Source organism: Hemiscyllium ocellatum, chromosome 42 (assembly GCF_020745735.1).
Source record: "Hemiscyllium ocellatum isolate sHemOce1 chromosome 42, sHemOce1.pat.X.cur, whole genome shotgun sequence".
NCBI lineage: Eukaryota > Metazoa > Chordata > Chondrichthyes > Orectolobiformes > Hemiscylliidae > Hemiscyllium > Hemiscyllium ocellatum.
In genome coordinates this window covers 15,822,890-15,840,016 of record NC_083442.1, presented here as the reverse complement: position 1 = coordinate 15,840,016, position 17,127 = coordinate 15,822,890, and the positions used below count along the sequence as shown (strand labels likewise).

Below are 17,127 nucleotides of genomic sequence, written 5' to 3'. Positions count from 1 at the left end.
CCTGGGCTGTCACATGTTTGATGTTTAACTCCCGTTATGTGGATGGACTGGAGAAGCTGGGGCTAGTTTCAGTGGGGAAGAGTAGGTGGAGAGGGGATATAATCGAGGTGTTCAAAAATCAAGAGGGGTTTGGATGGAGGAGATAGTGGGAAACCATTGAGTACTAGAAGAATCACAGAATTCCTACGCTGTAGAAGGAGGCCAGTCAACCCATCGAGTCCACACTGACCTTCTGGCAGTCGCCCGAGGATGGAATTGAACCTGGATCCTGGTGCTGTGAGGCAGCAGTGCTAACCACTGAGCCACCGTGGGTCCCAAGGAAGAGATGGGTGTACCTTGAGTAATGAAAGAACCTATCGGAAAGATATTTTGGTTTTCAGGTATTTACCACGCAAGTCCAAATTGTTGATCTTTAGAAAGGTGCTTTGCAAATCTTAATTTCTTCCTTGATATTTACCACCAATAACTCCTTCATTCCAACATGTTCATACAAGACAATGTATATCCTTCAGCTGGGGGGATACTTGTCAGTGATGGACCAGGTTGTATAAACATCATTACACAGGGACTGTTTAGTTTCTGGAATGTAGTGGAGGCCAATTTGATTGCCACGTTCAAAAGAGATTTGGATATCAAGAGGAAAGCAGGCAGGCTGAAAGAGTATGGAGTGGGTCTGTGTTGTTCTGACAGAGTGCGATCCCAGACAGGGTGGGCCAAATAGCCTCCTTCCTGTGCTTGAGATTCTCTTCCAGCCAGGCCTGGAGCAGTGGAGACGTGCTGTTGGGAATGAGCTGAACAGGATCTCAATCCCTCCCCCACCTCTTCCACCCTTCGTGGATGGGTATGGATCTGATGAAATGTATGAGGTAAGTGTTCCTATCTTGTGGAAAGCTGCCCAGCGTTAAGAACACAGAGAAGGAGCAGACCTGGATCGATAAACTCTGCATGACCAGACGATAGGTCCCACTGAACAGTAAACAGCAGTGGCTGTCCTCTGCCACCTCATTGTCAGTGAAAAGACAGCAGCTAAATGACAGGCTGAAGGAGGGGTAGAGCAGGAGCCAGCCTCTGTGTCAAGGCGGTGATGGTATGCGCTATTTCTGGCTTGCCAGTGTTTGACCTCCGTGTTTGGTAGTTGGGGAGGGAACGAAGAAGAGGGTGAGCACTCCTCTCACTGTCTCGCATTATTTCTGTCGCCATCACCGGTCGGAGCTGAGCTCCAGCTCTCAGACAGAGCAGCCGAGAGGTGTTGACAGGAAACAGTCTGCTCCACTCGCACTGCTGTTCCTGTAGTTCAGACAGTGAGAGGTACTGGCTTATAATTGTACAGAATAGGAGAAAGTGAGGTCTGCAGATGCTGGAGATCAGAGCTGAAAATGTGTTGCTGGAAAAGCGCAGCAGGTCAGGCAGCATTCAAGGAGCAGGAGAATCGACGTTTCGGGCATAAGCCCTTCTTCAGGAATCAGAGGAGATGACCTGGGGTGTGCAGTGAGAGAGGGACTCACTGAAATCCTTGTAGAGGGAGGAAGAGAGCTTCTTCAAGGAAGGCATCCTTGCAAGAGGATTCGCAGTAGGTTAAAATCTTCGAGGAGAAAGTGAGGACTGCAGATGCTGGAGATCAGAGCTGAAAATGTGTTGCTGGAAAAGCGCAGCAGGTCAGGCAGCACCTGCTTGCCAGTTCCTAATTGCCCTCGAACTGAGTGGCTGACTAAACCATCGCAGAGAGGACGGTTAAGAATCAACCATATCACATTGGGTCTGGGGCCATGTAGAGACCAGACTGGGAAAGGACCGTAGATTTCCTTCCTTGAAGTGAGCCAGATGGATCTTTACACCAATCATCAACACTCCGATACAAATCTAGATTTATTAATTGAATTTAAATTTCGCTAATTGTTTTGGTAGGATTTGAACCCCTGTCCTCATTGTATTAGCCTATACCTTTGGATGTATTATCATAGAATCCCTACAGTGTGGAAACAGGCCTTTTGGCCCAACAAGTCCACACCAACCCTTTGAAGAGTAACCCACCCAGACCAATTCCCCTACCCTATTACTTTACATTTACCCCTGACGAATGCACCTAACCTAATTTAGCGTGGCCAATTCACTTAACCTGCACATCTTTGTGATTGTGGGGAGGAAACCCATGCAAACTCCACACAGTCGCTCGATGGTGGATTTGAACCCAAGTCCCTGGTGCTGTGAGGCAGCAGTGCTAACCACTGAGCCACCGTGCCAGCCTAACAATGTCCAATGCCATTGCCACTATGTACACTGTTTCCCCTTGCCCCACGCTGGTGTTCAGCCTCTGTATGACCTTGGTCCCAGCCTCTTCACTGAACTCAATCAACGTAGACTTCGTCTTCCCTCTTGTGTTGGTTTGAATTCTCTTTAAATAATGTCTCACCTCAACCGCACCATTATGATGGTGAATTCCACATTCTGACCACTGGCTGAGTTTAAGATGTTTCAACCCAGTTCCCCATTATTTAGTGACTCTCTTCCATTTCTGGTGTGGTCTGTTCCCACAAGGCAAGTAATTGTTTGAATAATTTAATGTGTTTGCATTGTGGCACTGGGTGAAACTCAGTGTGCTGAATCACAACCACATTGCCACCCAAGGTGACCATAACATCGTGTACACCTCAGTCATAGAACCCTCGTCATCAGTTTAAAGCACCATTCGTCATTCAGCACTCCTCAGATACTGAAGGAGACTATGTCCAAAGGCAACAAGACCACTCAGGTTTGTGCTAATGGGTGGTAAGTAACATGCGCCCTCCACAAGTGCCAGGCAATGATCATCTCCAACAAGAGACAATTTAACCATCACCCCTTGGCATTAATTGGCATTGCCATCTCTGCATTCACGTACCATTAGCATCCCGTGGGTTACCATTGACCAGAAGCTCAACTGAACCAACTGGTTCAGTGAAAAAGTGTACCGCTGGAAAAGCACAGCAGATCAGGCAGCATCCGAGGAGCAGGAGAGTCGACATTTCAAGCATAAGCTGTTACTGATGACGCAATTATGCTCAAAATGTCAACTCTCCTGCTCCTCGGATGCTGTCTGATCTGCCATGTTTTTCCAGCACCATACGTTTTGACTCTGATCTCCAGCATCTGCTGTCCTCACTTGCCCCCTGAACTAACTGGTTAAATACTGTATCTATAGTAATTGAAAGAGAAGCTAGCTATCACCTGTTGTCAGTCAGTGGTGTTACCCTCACTGTATTCCTCACTATTAACATTTCTGGGGGTTACCATCTAACAACAACTCAACTGGACTCACTAAGGGTCAGTTAGACTTGAAACGTCAGCTCTTTTCTCTCCTTACAGATGCTGCCAGACCTGCTGAGATTTTCCAGCATTTCACTTTTGGTTTCACTATTAATAACTCTGGTTTCAAGAGCAGGTCAGAGGCCAGGATATAATTTTATAAATATGTAAAAATGACGATCACTCAAATTGAGTTTGTCTGAAGAATGACTTCATCAAAATTATGAGTACTATTCTCCAAAATGTCAGAATAAGATTTACTCAAAGTGGAATCTGTCTTGTGTGCCCAATGTGAATCATTATTTGTGATATTTTCCTGACCGGGCCTTACCACCCAACTATTAGTTACAAAAGCAAATCCAGTCCCTGACTCGCTGTAAACATTCTCATGCAGAAATAGTCATATAGTGTGGAAATAGTACTCCTGTTATTTGTCATTTTCCGTATTTCATGTCTTGTGCTCAAGCTGTTGAGGTAGACTTCAAGGACGTCTCCAAGAATATACTGGAGCCTAATGTGTGCTTTTCATGACCCCTCTGTAGATTCATCCAGAGTTCACTTAACAACTTATAAAGCTGGAAGAATCTTAGTGCATAAAAGGTTACTGAATAAACTAACAACAGTATGTTGGCGATCATGTTGTAGCCTGGATAGAGGTTTGGCTAACTAACAGGAAACAGTCATAGTCGTACAGCATGGAAACAAGCCCTTTGGTCCAACCAGTCCATGCCTAACATTCCTGATGAAAGGCTTATGCCCAAGACGTCGATTCCCCTGCTCCTTGGTGCTGCCTGACCTGCTGTGCTTTTCCAGAGCCACACTTTCCGACGATGCCAAACAGAATCCCAAACTAAACTAGTTCCACCTGCCTGCTCCTGGCCCACTTCTCTCCAAGTCTTTCCTGTTCATGTACTTATCTAAGTGTCTTTTAGACGTTATAACTGTGCCTACATCTGCCACTTCCTCAGGAAGTTCAGTTCACATGCAAACTACCCTCTGTTTTAAAAAAAAATTGCCCCAAAATATCATTTTCAAATCTTTCTCCTCTAACCATAAAACTTTGCCCCTTAGTCTTGAAATCCCCTATTCTAGGGAAAAGACACCTCATCTATACCCCTCACGATTTTATAAACCTCTATAAGGTCATCTCTCAACCTCTTACACTCCAGTGAAAAAAGCTCCAGCCTGTCCAGCATTCCTTTATACCTCAAACCTTATGTGCCTGACAACATCCTGGTAAATCTCTTCTGAACCCTCCCTAGATGCTTGATATCCTTCCTATAGCAGGGCAACCAGAACTGGACACAGTACTCCAGAAGAGGTCTCACCAATGTCCTGTACAACCTCAACATGGTGCCCCAACTACTGTACTCAAAGGACTGAGCAATGAAGGCAAGCGTGCCAAACCCCTTTTTAACTACCCTGTCTATATGTGACACAAACTTTAAAGAATTATGTACCTGACCCCCTAGGTTGTTCTGTTCTACAACACTACCCAAGGCCTTACTATTTGTTATGTAAGGCCTATCTTTGTTTGTTGTACCAAAATGCATACCTCTCATTGATTCAAATTAAACTCGATCTGCCATTTCTCAGCCCATTGAGGATTCTGGGTAATCCAAGATGGAGGCTGAGAAAAAATTGTGTAAGAACTGGTTTTTTTTAAGATATTTTAGGTGTTAGAGGGGATTTCCTCAAATTTCAGGAACAGTAATTACTGTTTTATAAGCTGTTGCATTGTTTTGGAACTTTACGGGGGGAAAGAGGATCAAAACAGCGGCACTTTGAAAAGGAGGAAGAGAGACAAATCAGAGACCACATGGTCAGTGATTCAAACGAGAAAGAAACCTGCACTGCTGTCTGACACAGCAGTGAATCTGCACAGCTACTGCCTTTGTTGTTTGAGTTCAGGTATCTCTGGACATTAGAGGAGTGTGTCTAAGAAAAAATAGCAAACAGTGAAATTCACAGCTGACCTTGGAGGAACCTGTGTGGGAGAGCTCACAGCACTGGGGTCCTCAGTGCACAGATTTTAAGTGTAACCTTACTGTCTTTTTCCTTCCTTTCGTAAATCTACAATAGTGAGTAGAAAAGGTTCTTTTTGTGGTTAAATGTTTTGTTGAGATCTGTTGGGTGACTAAATTTTAAAAATATAAAACATCAGTACTAAGTTAGCCTGGAGCAGTGTTTTAGATTACTTACAGTGTGGAAACAGGCCCTTTGGCCCAACAAGTCCACACCAACCCGCCCAAATGGACCCATTTACCCCACACTATGGGTAATTTAGCATGGCCAATTCACCTAACCTGCACATCTTTGGACTGTGGGAGGAAACCGGAGCACCTGGAGGAAACCCACGCAGACATGGGGAGAACGTGCAAACTCCACACAGTCAGTCGCCCGAGGCTGGAATCGAACCTGGGTCTCTGGCGCTGTGAGGCAGCAGTGCTAACCACTGTGCCACCGTGCCGTCCACATTTTTTTAGAGCAGTAAGACTGTGCTATTTTCTGTAGATTGCTAAGGTGCACTTTAGTAGAGTGATGTGCTCTTCCTGTTGGTCATGGGAGATCAGGGAGAGTTTCCACGTCCCTGATGATTATGTCTGCAGGAGTGTATTTGGTTGCAAATCCTACTAGATCGCATGGATGGGTTGGAGCATCAGTTGGAGCCAATAAGGAATTTACAGGAGCCAGGGGGTGTGATGGATGACAGTTATAGGAAGGGAGAAAAACTGTAGATACAGTCAGGTAGCAGGGTTATAACCGGGAAGGTAGGAGAGGGAGGCAAGTATTAACAAGTCTCCCCATCTCAAACAAGTACGCTTCCTTGGGAAATGTAGGGGGTGCTGGACTCTCAGGAGAATGTAACATGAACAGCGAAGTTTCTGGTACCGATACAGGCTCTAATGTAACGAGGAGTATGTCAGGCTCCGAGAGATCGATTGTGTTAAGGGACTGTCTAGTCAGAGGCGCTGACTGTGAGAAATCAGAATGGTGTGTTGCCTCCCTCCTACCAGGGTCAAGGATGTCTCAGAGAGGGTGCAGAATGTTCTCAAAGATGCGAGGGAACAGCTAGAGGTCACCGTACACATTGGAAACAATGACATAGGAAGGGAAAAGGGTGCGATTCAGAAGGGACAATATAGAGAGGCAGGAATTTAAAAAGGTCCTCAAGGATAGTAATATCTGGATTACTCCCAGTGCTACGAGCTAGTGAGGGCAGGAATAGGAGGCTAAAAGGTCTTAAAATTGATAAATCTCCTGGCCCCAATGGGATACATCCTAGAGTTCTGAGAGAGATGGCTGAGGAAATAGCGGAGGCATTGGTTGAGATCTTTCAAGAGTCACTGGAGTCAGGGAAAGTCCTGGATGATTGGAAGATCACTGTTGTAACCCCCTTGTTCAAGAAAGGATTAAGACAAAAGATAGAAAATTATAGGCCAATTAGCCTAACCTCGGTTGTTGGTAAAATTCTAGAATCCATCATTAAGGATGAGGTTTCTAAATTCTTGAAAGAGCAGAGTCTGATTAGAGCAAGTCAATTAAGTAAGGAGAGGTCATGTCTGACAAACCTGTTGGAATTCTTTGAAGAGGTGACAAGTAGGTTAGACCAGGGAAACCCAGTGGATGTGGTCTATCTAGACTTCCAAAAGGCCTTTGATAAGGTGCCACATGGGAGGCTGCTGAGCAAGGTGAGGGCCCATGGTGTTCGAGGTGAGCTACTGGGATGGAATGAGGATTGGCTCTTTGACAGAAGGCAGAGAGTTGGGATAAAAGGTTCTTTTTCGGAATGGCAGCCGGTGACAAGCGGTGTCCCGCAGGATTCAGTGTTGGGGCCACAGCTGTTCGCATTATATATATTGATGATCTGGATGAAGGGACTGGGGGCATTCTAGCGAAGTTTGCCGATGATACGAAGTTAGATGGACAGGCAGGTAGTACTGAGGAAGTGGGGAGGCTACAGAAGGATCTAGACAGGTTGGGAGAGTGGTCCAGGAAATGGCTGATGGAATTCAATGTGAGCAAATGCGACGTCTTGCACTTTGGCAAAAAGAATAAAAGCATAGACTACTTTCTAAACAGTGAGAAAATTCGTAAAGCCAAAGTACAAAGGGATCTGGGAGTGCTAGTCGAGGATTCTCTAAAGGTAAACATGCAGATTGAGTCCGTGATTAAGAAAGCGAATGCAATGTTTTCTCTTATCTCAAGAGGGTTGGAATATAAAAGCAGAGATGTACTACTGAGACTCTATAAAGCTCTGGTTAGGCCCCATTTGGAGTACTGTGTCCAGTTTTGGTCCCCACACCTCAGGAAGTACATACTGGCACTGGAACGTGTCCAGCGGAGATTCACACGGGTGATCCCTGGAATGGTTGGTCTAACATACGAGGAATGGCTGAGGATCCTGGGATTGTATTCATTGGAGTTTAGAAGATTAAGGGGAGACTTAATAGAAACTTACAAGATAATACATGGCTTGGAAAGGGTGGATGCTAGGAAATGTTTTCCGTTAGGCGAGGAGACTAGGACCCGTGGACACAGCCTTAAAATTAGAGGGGGTCAATTCAGAACAGAAATGCGGAGACATTTCTTTAACCAGAGAGTGGTGGGCCTGTGGAATTTATTGCCGCAAAGTGCAGTGGAGGCCGGGACGCTAAATGTCTTCAAGGTAGAGATTGATAAATTCTTGATGTCACGAGGAATTAAGGGCTACGGGGAGAATGCGGGTAAGTGGAGTTGAAATGCCCATCAGCCATGATTGAATGGCGGAGTGGACTCGATGGGCCGAATGGCCTTACTTCCACTCCTATGTCTTATGGTCTTATAGGATAGAGCAGATGAAGGCATGCCTGAGGAGCTGGTGTATCGGAGAAAGATTCACATTTTTGGATCATTGGAATCTCTTTTGGGGTAGAAGTGACCTGTCCAAGAAGGATAGGTTGCACCTGAATTGGAAGAGGATTAATATATTGGCAGGGAGATTTGCTCAAACTACTCAGGAGGATTTAAACTAGTAAGATGGAGGGGTGGGACCCAGGGAGATAGTGAGGAAAGAGATCAATCTGAGACGGGTACAGTTGGGAAAAGGAGCAAGTCAAATATCAGGGCAGGCAGGGACAAAGCAGTGAACAGGGAAGGACTAATAAATTAAACTGCATTTACTTCAATGCAAGGGGCCTAACAGGGAAGGCAGATGAACTCAGGGCATGATTAGGAACATGGGACTGGGATATCATAGCAATTACAGAAACAAGGCTCAGGGATGGGCAGGACTGACAGCTTAATGTTCCAGGATACAAATGCTACAGGAAGGACAGAAAGGGAGGCAAGAGAGGAGGGGGTGTGGAGTTTTTGATAAGGGACAGCATTACAGCTGTCCTTAGGGAGGATATTCCTGGGAATACGTCCAGGGAAGTTATTTGGGTGGAACTGAGAAATAAAGTCATAAGAGTCCCACAGCCCTTTGACCCAAACTGGTCCGTGCTGACCAAAATGTCCATCCACTCTAACCCCATTTCCATGCACTTGGCCCATATCCTTCTAATCCTTTCCTGCCCGTGTATTTGTCCAAATGCCTTTTAAATGTTGTTAATGTACCCAACTCAACCACTTCCATTGGCAGCTCTTTCCATTTGTGTACCATCCTCTGTAAAAAAGTTTCCCCTCAGGTTCCCTTTTATTCTTTCCCCTCTAACCTTAAACTGATGCCCTCTAGTCCTTGATTCCCCAACCCTGGGAAAAAGCCTGAGTGCATTCACCCTATCCATGCCCCTTATGATCTTAATCACTTCCATAAGATTCCCCCTCAGTCTCCTACGCTCTATAGAAAAAAGTCCTAGCTTGTCCAACCTCTCCCTGTAACTTAAAGTTGAGTCTTGGCAGCATCCTTATAAATTTCTTCTGCACTCTTTCCAGTTTAATAACATCCTTCCTACAACAAAGTGACCAAAACTGAACACAATACTCCCAAGAAGGGCTCATACCTGAAACGTCGATTCTTCTGCTCCTTGGATGCTGCCTGACCTGCTGCGCTTTTCCGGCAACACATTTTCAGCTCTAATCTCCAGCATCTGCAGTATTCACTTTCTCCACAATACTCCCAAGTGCAATCTCACCGACGTCCTGTGTAACTGCACCATAACTTCCCAACTTCTATACTCAGTGCCCTGACTGATGAAGGTCAGTGTGCCAAAAGCCTTCCTCACTGCCCTGTCTACCTGTGGCTCTACTTTCAGAGAACTGTGTTCCTGATCTCCAAGGTCCCACTGTTCCACTTCACTCCTTAAGGCCCTACCATTCACCAAGAAACTCCTACCTTGATTTGACTTCCCAAAATGCAAGACCTCACATTTATCTATATTAAACTCCATTTGCCATTTCTCAGCCCACTTCCCCAGTTGATCAAGGTCCTGCTGAATTTCTGATACCCTTCCTCACTGTGCCAATATCTCCTATTTTAGTGTCATCAACAAACGTACTAATCAGGCCTTGTACATTCCATCCAAACCATTGATACAGATGACAAATAGCAGTGGGTGCAGCTCCCACTCCTGAGAGACACCACAGGTCACAGGCCTCCAATGACAAGTATCCTTTCACTATTACCCTCTGCTTCCTACCATTAAGCCAATTGTGCTCCAATTTGCCAGTTCACTCTGGATTCCATGTGATCTAACCTTCCAGAGCAGCCTACCATGTGGAACCTTATTAAAGGCCTTATGAAATCCATATAGACTACATCCACTGCCCTGCCCTCGTCAACGTTCCTGGTCACTTCATCAAAGAACTCTAACAAAATTGTGAGGCATGATCTTACCAATCGCAATGCAACCCTGTCTTTCCAAATGCATGGTATACCTTATCTCTCAGAATCTTCTCATGTAATTTGCCTACCACAGATGTTAAGCTCAATGCTTTATAGTTCCCAGGCTTTTCTCTGCAGCCATTCTTGAATAAGGCACAATATCCGCTATCCTCCAGTCTTCAGGGACCTCACCCATGGCTAATGATGATGCAAAAATGTCAGCGAGGGCCCCCGCAATTTCTTCTCTAGCCTCTTGTAGTGTTCTTAGCTATATCTGGTCAGAACCAGGAGAGTTATCCATCTTCATACATTCTAATACATCCAACACCATCTCTACTGTGATATGGACTGCTCCCATTACCACCTCCAAGTTCCCAAGTCTTCATGTCTTTCTCCATGGTAAATGCAGCGGAGAAATATTAATTGAGGACCTCGCCCATCTCCTGTGATTCTATGCATACATGGTCCTCCAGGGGTCCTAATCTCTCTCTAGTTATTCTTTTTCCTTTAATAAAATTAAAGAACCAAGGCAAAGCTTAGCCGAGGCTATCTCATGCCCCCTGTTTGCCTTCCTGATTTCCTTCAGTAAACTCCTGTAGCCCCTATATTCCTCCAGGGATTTCCTCGATCCCAGCTGCATGTACCTGAGCCAGGCCTTTTTCTAGTCAAACCTTCAAAATCAGTTGGCATCCAGGGTTCCCTATTTCTGCCAACCTTACCCTTCACCCTCACAGGAGCATGTAGACCTTCAACTCTAGTTGTCTCACTTTTAAAGGCCTCCCACTTGCTAGACATCCCTTTTGCCTGCACACAGACTACTCCAGTCAATCCCTGCAAGCTCCTGTCTAATTCCAGCAAAATTCACCTCGCCCCAGTTTAGAACTTGAGCCCGTGCACCAGTTTTGTTCTTCTCCATTACAAATTTAATAGAACTATAGTCACTGGTCCCAAAGTGCTCCTCCACTGTCACCTCAGTCACCTGTCCTGCCCTATTTCCCAAGAGTAGGTCGAGTTTTGCCCTTTCCCGAGTAGGACCCTGTATATGCTGCTTGAGGAACCTTTACTGAACACACTGAGCAGATTCCGCCCTATCTCAGCCCTTAATGCTGTGGCAGTCCCAGTTTATGTTAGGAAAATTAAAATCCCTTACTATGACGATCCTGTTGCTCCTGCAAGTCTTCCCAATCTCCCTGCCTATTTGTTCCTCTAATTCCTGCTGACTATTTGAGAGCCTATAGTACAACCCCAATAATGTCACCATCCCCTTCTTATTTCTTAGCTCCACCCATAAAGCCTCATGGGATGATTCTTCAGTTACTTCATCTCTGATTACTGCTGTGATACTCCCTTTAATCAAAAATGGAACACCCTCTCCCCTCTTTCCACCACCTCTGCCCTGCCTAAAGCACCTGAAGCTGCCAGTCTGACCCTCCTTTAGCCATCTTTCTACGATAGCTAAAATATCCCAGTCCCATGGACCTGAGTTCATTGACCTTACCTGTCAGCTCTCTTGTATTGAAATAGATGCTCGCTCCCTGTCATGTTCCGGCCTGACCTGTCCCTTCACTTCACTATTTCTGATTACTGTGTTTCCTTCCAGCCTTGAACTTGCCTCTCTGCTGTTGAGGGTACCAACCCCTTGCCAATCCAATTGAAACCCTCCCTTATAGCACTAGCAACCCTGGCCAACAAGAGATTGGTCCCCCTCCAGTTCAGATGTAAGGGATGGTGAGCTTATTGGGATTATATCATAGAACCCTCCCTAATAGTCAGCGGGAAATTGAGAAACAAATTTGTAAGGAGATCTCTTTTATCTGTAAGAATAATAGGGTGGTTATGGTAGGGGATTTTAACTTTCCAAACATAGACTAGGACTGCCATAGTGTTAAGAGTTTAGATGAAGAGGTATTTAAGGCTGGTAGGTATAGGGAATGCTGGATGACTAAAGAAATTGAGGGTTTGGTTAAGAAAAAGAAGGAAGCATATGTCAGGTATAGACAGGATAGATCGAGTGAATCCTTTGAAGAGTATAAAGGCAGTAGGAGTATACTTAAGAGGGAAATCAGGAGGGCAAAAAGGGGACATGAGATAGCGTTAACAAATAAAGGTAAGGAGAATCCAAAGGGATTTTATAAATACATTAAGGACAAAAGGGTAACTAGGGAGAGAATAGGACTCCTCAAAGATCAGCAAGGCGGCCGAAATGTGGGGCCACAGGAGATAGGGGAGATATTAAATAAGTATTTTGCATCAGTGTTTACTGTGGAAAAGGATATGGAAGATATAGAATGTAGGAAAATAGATGGTGACATCTTAAAAAATGTCCATATTACAGAGGAGGAAGTGCTGAATGTCTTAAAATGGATAAAGGTGTATAAATACCCAGAACCTGATCAGGTGTACCCGAGAACTCTGTGGGAAGCTAGAGAAGTGATTGCTGGGTCCCTTGCTGAGATATTTGCATCATCAATAGTCACAGGTGAGGTGCCGGAAGACTGGAGGTTGGTTAATGTGGTGCCACTATTTAAGAACGGTGGTGAGAACAAGCCAGGGAACTATAGACCTGATGTTGATGGTGGGCAAGTTGTTGGAGGCAATCCTGGGGAACAGGCAGGACTGATTAGGGATAGTCAACATGGCATTGTGTGTGGGAAACCATGTCTCATGAACTTGATGAGTTTTTTTTAAAGAAGTAACAAAGAGGATTGATGAGGCAGAGCTGTGGATGTGATCAAATGGACTCCAGTAAGGCGTTCCTCATGGTAGACTTGTTAGCAAGGCTAGATCACATGGAATACAGGGAGAACTGGCCATTTTGATACAAAATTGGTTCGAAAGTAGAAGAAGGTGGTGATGGAGGTTTACATTTCAGACTGGAGGCCTATGACCAGTGGAGTGCCACAAGGATTGGTGCTTTCCTTTATTAGTCAGAGCATTGAGTGTAGGAGTTGGGAGGTCATGTTGCAGCTGCATAGGACATTGGTTTGGCCACTGTTGGAATATTGTGTGCAATTCTGGTCTCCCTCCTTTCAGAAGGATATTGTGAAACTTGAAAGGGTTCAGAAAAGATTTACGAGGATGTTGCTGGAGTTGGAGAGTTTGAGAAGTTGAATAGGCTGGGGCTGTTTTCCCTGGAGCATCGGAGGCTGAGGGGTGACCGTATAGAGGTTTGTAAAATCATAAGGGGCATGGAGAGGGTAAATTGACAAGGTCTTTTCCCTGGGGTCGGGAAGTCCAGAACTAGAGGGCATAGGTTTAGGGTGAGAGGGGGAAAAATTTAAAAGGCACCTACGGGCCAATCTTTTTCACGCAGAGGATGTTATGTGTATGGAATGAGCTGCCAGAGGAAGTGGCGGAGGCTGGTACAATTACAGCATTTGAAAGGCACTTGGATGGGTATATGAATAGGAAATGTTTAGAGGGATATGGGCCAAGTGCTGGCAAATGGGACCAGATTAATTTGAGATATGTGGTCGGCATAGACAAGTTAAACTAAAGGGTCTGTTTCTGTATGTACAAGCTCTATGACCCATTTGATCAAGATCCCTTTGTAATCTTAGAAAACTGTCTACTTTGCCCCTATTTTGGTGTTGTCTGCAAACTTACAAACCATGCTTTCTATATTCTCATCCAAACCATTTATATAAATGTCAAACAAAAGAGACTCCAGCACCCATCCCAGCGAAGGACGTATAAGCAGATATTATTCCATAGATTTTAGACTGGATTCTTTAAACAATGAAGTCATCCACAACCCCCCCCTCCCCATCATCATGAAGCAGTGAGCACGATTTTCAGAATGTGACCTAAGCCTGCCATGTCAAGTGCAGTTGCAATATCCTATCCCACTATCGTGAAGGAGGTCCTGTCTGGTGGCTTGTGTGAGGTACTCACTGTGAACAAATTTGCAAACAAGTTTCCTCTATCTGTTAGAGGAAGGATTTTATTAAGCCGGAGAGGGTTCAGAAGAGGTTTACCAGGATGTTGCTGAGAATGGAGGGTTTGGGTTATAGGGAGAGGCTGGGAAAGCTTGGCACATTTTTCACTGGAGTGTAGGAGGTTGAGAGGTGACCTTATGGAGGTTTATTAAGTAGTGAGAGGAATAGAGAAGGTGAATGAAAACTGTCTTTTCCCTCAGGTGGGGATTTTAAGACTTGGGGGCATATTTTTAAGGTGAGAGAAGAAAGATAAAAAAAAATGAGAGGCAATTTTTTTTTAAACACAGAGATTGGTTCACGTGTGGAATGAATTTCCAGATGAAGTGGTGGATGTAGGCACAGTTACAACATTTAATGGACATTTGTATAAGTCCATGACTAGGAAAGGTTTGGAGGGATATGGGCCAAAGGTGGGACTAGTTTAGTTTAGGATTTTGATCAGCATGGACCGGTTGGACCAAAGGATCTGTTTCTGTGCTGTATGACTCTCTAAAACCAAAGTGTTTTCCTGTAACTGTACAGGGCAGTGGTACAACTGCACTTGGAATATTATAAACAGTTCTGCCTCCTTACTTAAACGTTATTAACAGCGTTTATGGTAGAGTTCATAGAATCCCTACAGTGTGGAAACAGGCCATTTGGCCCAAGTCCACATTGACCCTCCAAAGAGTAACCCACCCAGACCCATTCCCCTACTCTATTTCTCTACATTTCCCCTGACTAATGCACCTAACCTACACATCCCTGGACACTATGGGCAATTTAGCATAGCCAGTTCACCTCACCTCATCTTTGGATTGTAGGAGGAAACTGGAGCACCCGGAGGAAACCCATGCAGTTGACTAGAGTGTACTGACAGGTAGTTCATGTGGATAGTCTGTGTATATGATGTAAACTCTGTGCATTCCCAAAATTAGCAGAAGTTACAAATTGGTTTAACCAGCTTCATGGGATGGTTATGTCCACCTGAGTAGGCAGACAGGGTCTCAGTTTGATGTTTGAAGGTTTGCACTGCCAACAGTGTAGCTTGTTATGAATACTGCACAAAACTGATGATATGTGGATGCTGTATTCAAGCCCCTCCCTCCAGCCTTCTGACTCTGAGATAAGAGGGCTTGTAAGTTCACCTCTGTGGGTTTGAAACATACAGGTGGGTATCTGGGGCTAGATGCTGTCTGTGTTAGTGTCACTAATGTCTGAATGGTAGGTTAATTATACTGTTAACATTCGCTGGTGAAGAGTGTTGTTGAATTCACTATTTTGAGTACTTATAAAGAGAGCTTGCTGGGATATGAGTGGTGTTGAGGGAGCAGATGTGTGTAATGTGCATTCTGTAAATGAACAAATTATCAAGAAAGTTGTTAGTATTTAGTTTGACATTCCATTAGTGGACTTGGAATTGGAATAATCTAACAGTTCTGAAATCATTGTCAAAGCTGCGATATAATGCAGGGAGTTGCAATAGATAATACACTACATCCAAAGGTGAGGAACCGAAATTAAGAGATAGACTGAGAGTGTAAAGTCTGACTGTGGAGCTGGTAATTATAACTGGACACATTTCGACAGCATGCAGGAAATTGCTCTCTCTCACTCCCTATCTCTCTGTGGGATGTCTCTGAAGATATAGTTGGATGTATTTCATTTTCTCTCTATCTCTCTCTCCCCTGTGTTTGATCCAACAGCTCTATTTTACTATGCCGGGCATGGCTACGAGTGTTCAGGCAGGAACTATATGGTGCCAGTAAATGCTCCAAACCCGTACAGACCAGAGAACTGCATCAACGTCCAGAAGATCCTCTGCAAGATGCAGGTGAAGAACACAGCCCTGAATGTTCTCCTGCTGGACATGTGTCGGAAATGGTATGGCCACCCTCTCTCCTCTCTCTCTAGCAGACACTTGCTTTAAGAAATTGCATTTGAAAAATAATTGCGGAAATAATGGAGTCTGTGCTGTCAGGATTCTCATTTGTGTGAAGAGATTTTAAACCGCCCGCCGCCACTCCGTGTACAGAATAATATTGCTGTGATAGTTATATTCCCAATATTCTGAAAGAAGAATCCTAAGAAAGGGAAGATAAGGCAGCTCATTCCTGGTTTAAGAGAGGATTTAAAATTAGGAGTGCAGCATTGATTAAAGAAACAACCGTACCTGTGAGGATGAGTTACCAGAAGGTGCAATAAATGATGATATTTGAGCTGAAAAAAGGTTTCAAGGTAACAATGCTGCTGGGAATATACTAGTCAGAGAAAGGGCCACTAAGGATGGACAATAAATGCTGGCCCAGCCAACGGCCCTCACTCACCAGTGATTTTAAAAAATTCAGATCATTTTAGGGGGGGGGCACGGTGGCTCAGTGGTTAGCACTGCTGCCTCACAGCACCAGGGTTCCAGGTTTGATTCCAGCCTCAGGCGACTGTCTGTCTGTGTGGAGTTTGCACATTCTCCCCGTGTCTGCGTGGGTTTCCTCTGGGTGCTCCGGTTTCCTCCCACAGTCCAAAGAGGTGCAGGGTCAGGTGAATTGGCCATTCTAAATTGCCCATAGTGTTAGGCGCATTAGTCAGAGGGAAATGGGTCTGGGTGGGTTTCTCTTCGGAGGGTCGGTGTGGATTGGTTGGGCCGAAGGGCCTGTTTCCACACTGTAGGGAATCTAATCTAATCAATATCGAAAAGTGATGAAACAAAAGGCCAGTAATGGTCAGTAATGGACCCTGATGTTAACTACACAAACCAAACGATGCAGAGATCAGAGTTCTTAACATGCATTCACAAGACCTTCTTTAGTCAGTGAAGCAAATTCAACAAGAGAATATGCAGCTCTGGACAGCTATAAAACCAAGCTGGGAGAAGGGACATCAGGTCGAGAGCCTTTTTGTCACAGTAATCATAATTTAGTTAGGCTTAGTAATAGAGAAGGATAGAGTGAGCCAGCGTTTTAAATTGGGGAATGCTAACTTCATTAAACTGATCAAGATTTGAGTAAAGATTTGTAGCTTGTGTGCAGTAGTTGGGGGTATGTTCACTGAGCTGGGAAGTTGGTTTGCAGACCTTTTGTCCCCTGTATAGGTGACATCTTCAATGCTGTGTAGTCTCCATTTGGT

The 17,127-nt window shown here is 44.8% G+C and overlaps 1 protein-coding gene across 1 annotated transcript in view; it reads left to right on the top strand.

Moving 5' to 3' along the window:
- malt3 (MALT paracaspase 3) overlaps window positions 1-17,127 on the top strand; it is a 138,894-nt gene that overhangs the window by 81,984 nt on the left and 39,783 nt on the right. Inside the window, exon 11 of the mRNA XM_060853749.1 lies at window positions 15,711-15,888. Coding sequence (XP_060709732.1) covers window positions 15,711-15,888 — 178 coding nt within the window. The remainder of the gene's footprint in view (window positions 1-15,710; window positions 15,889-17,127) is intronic.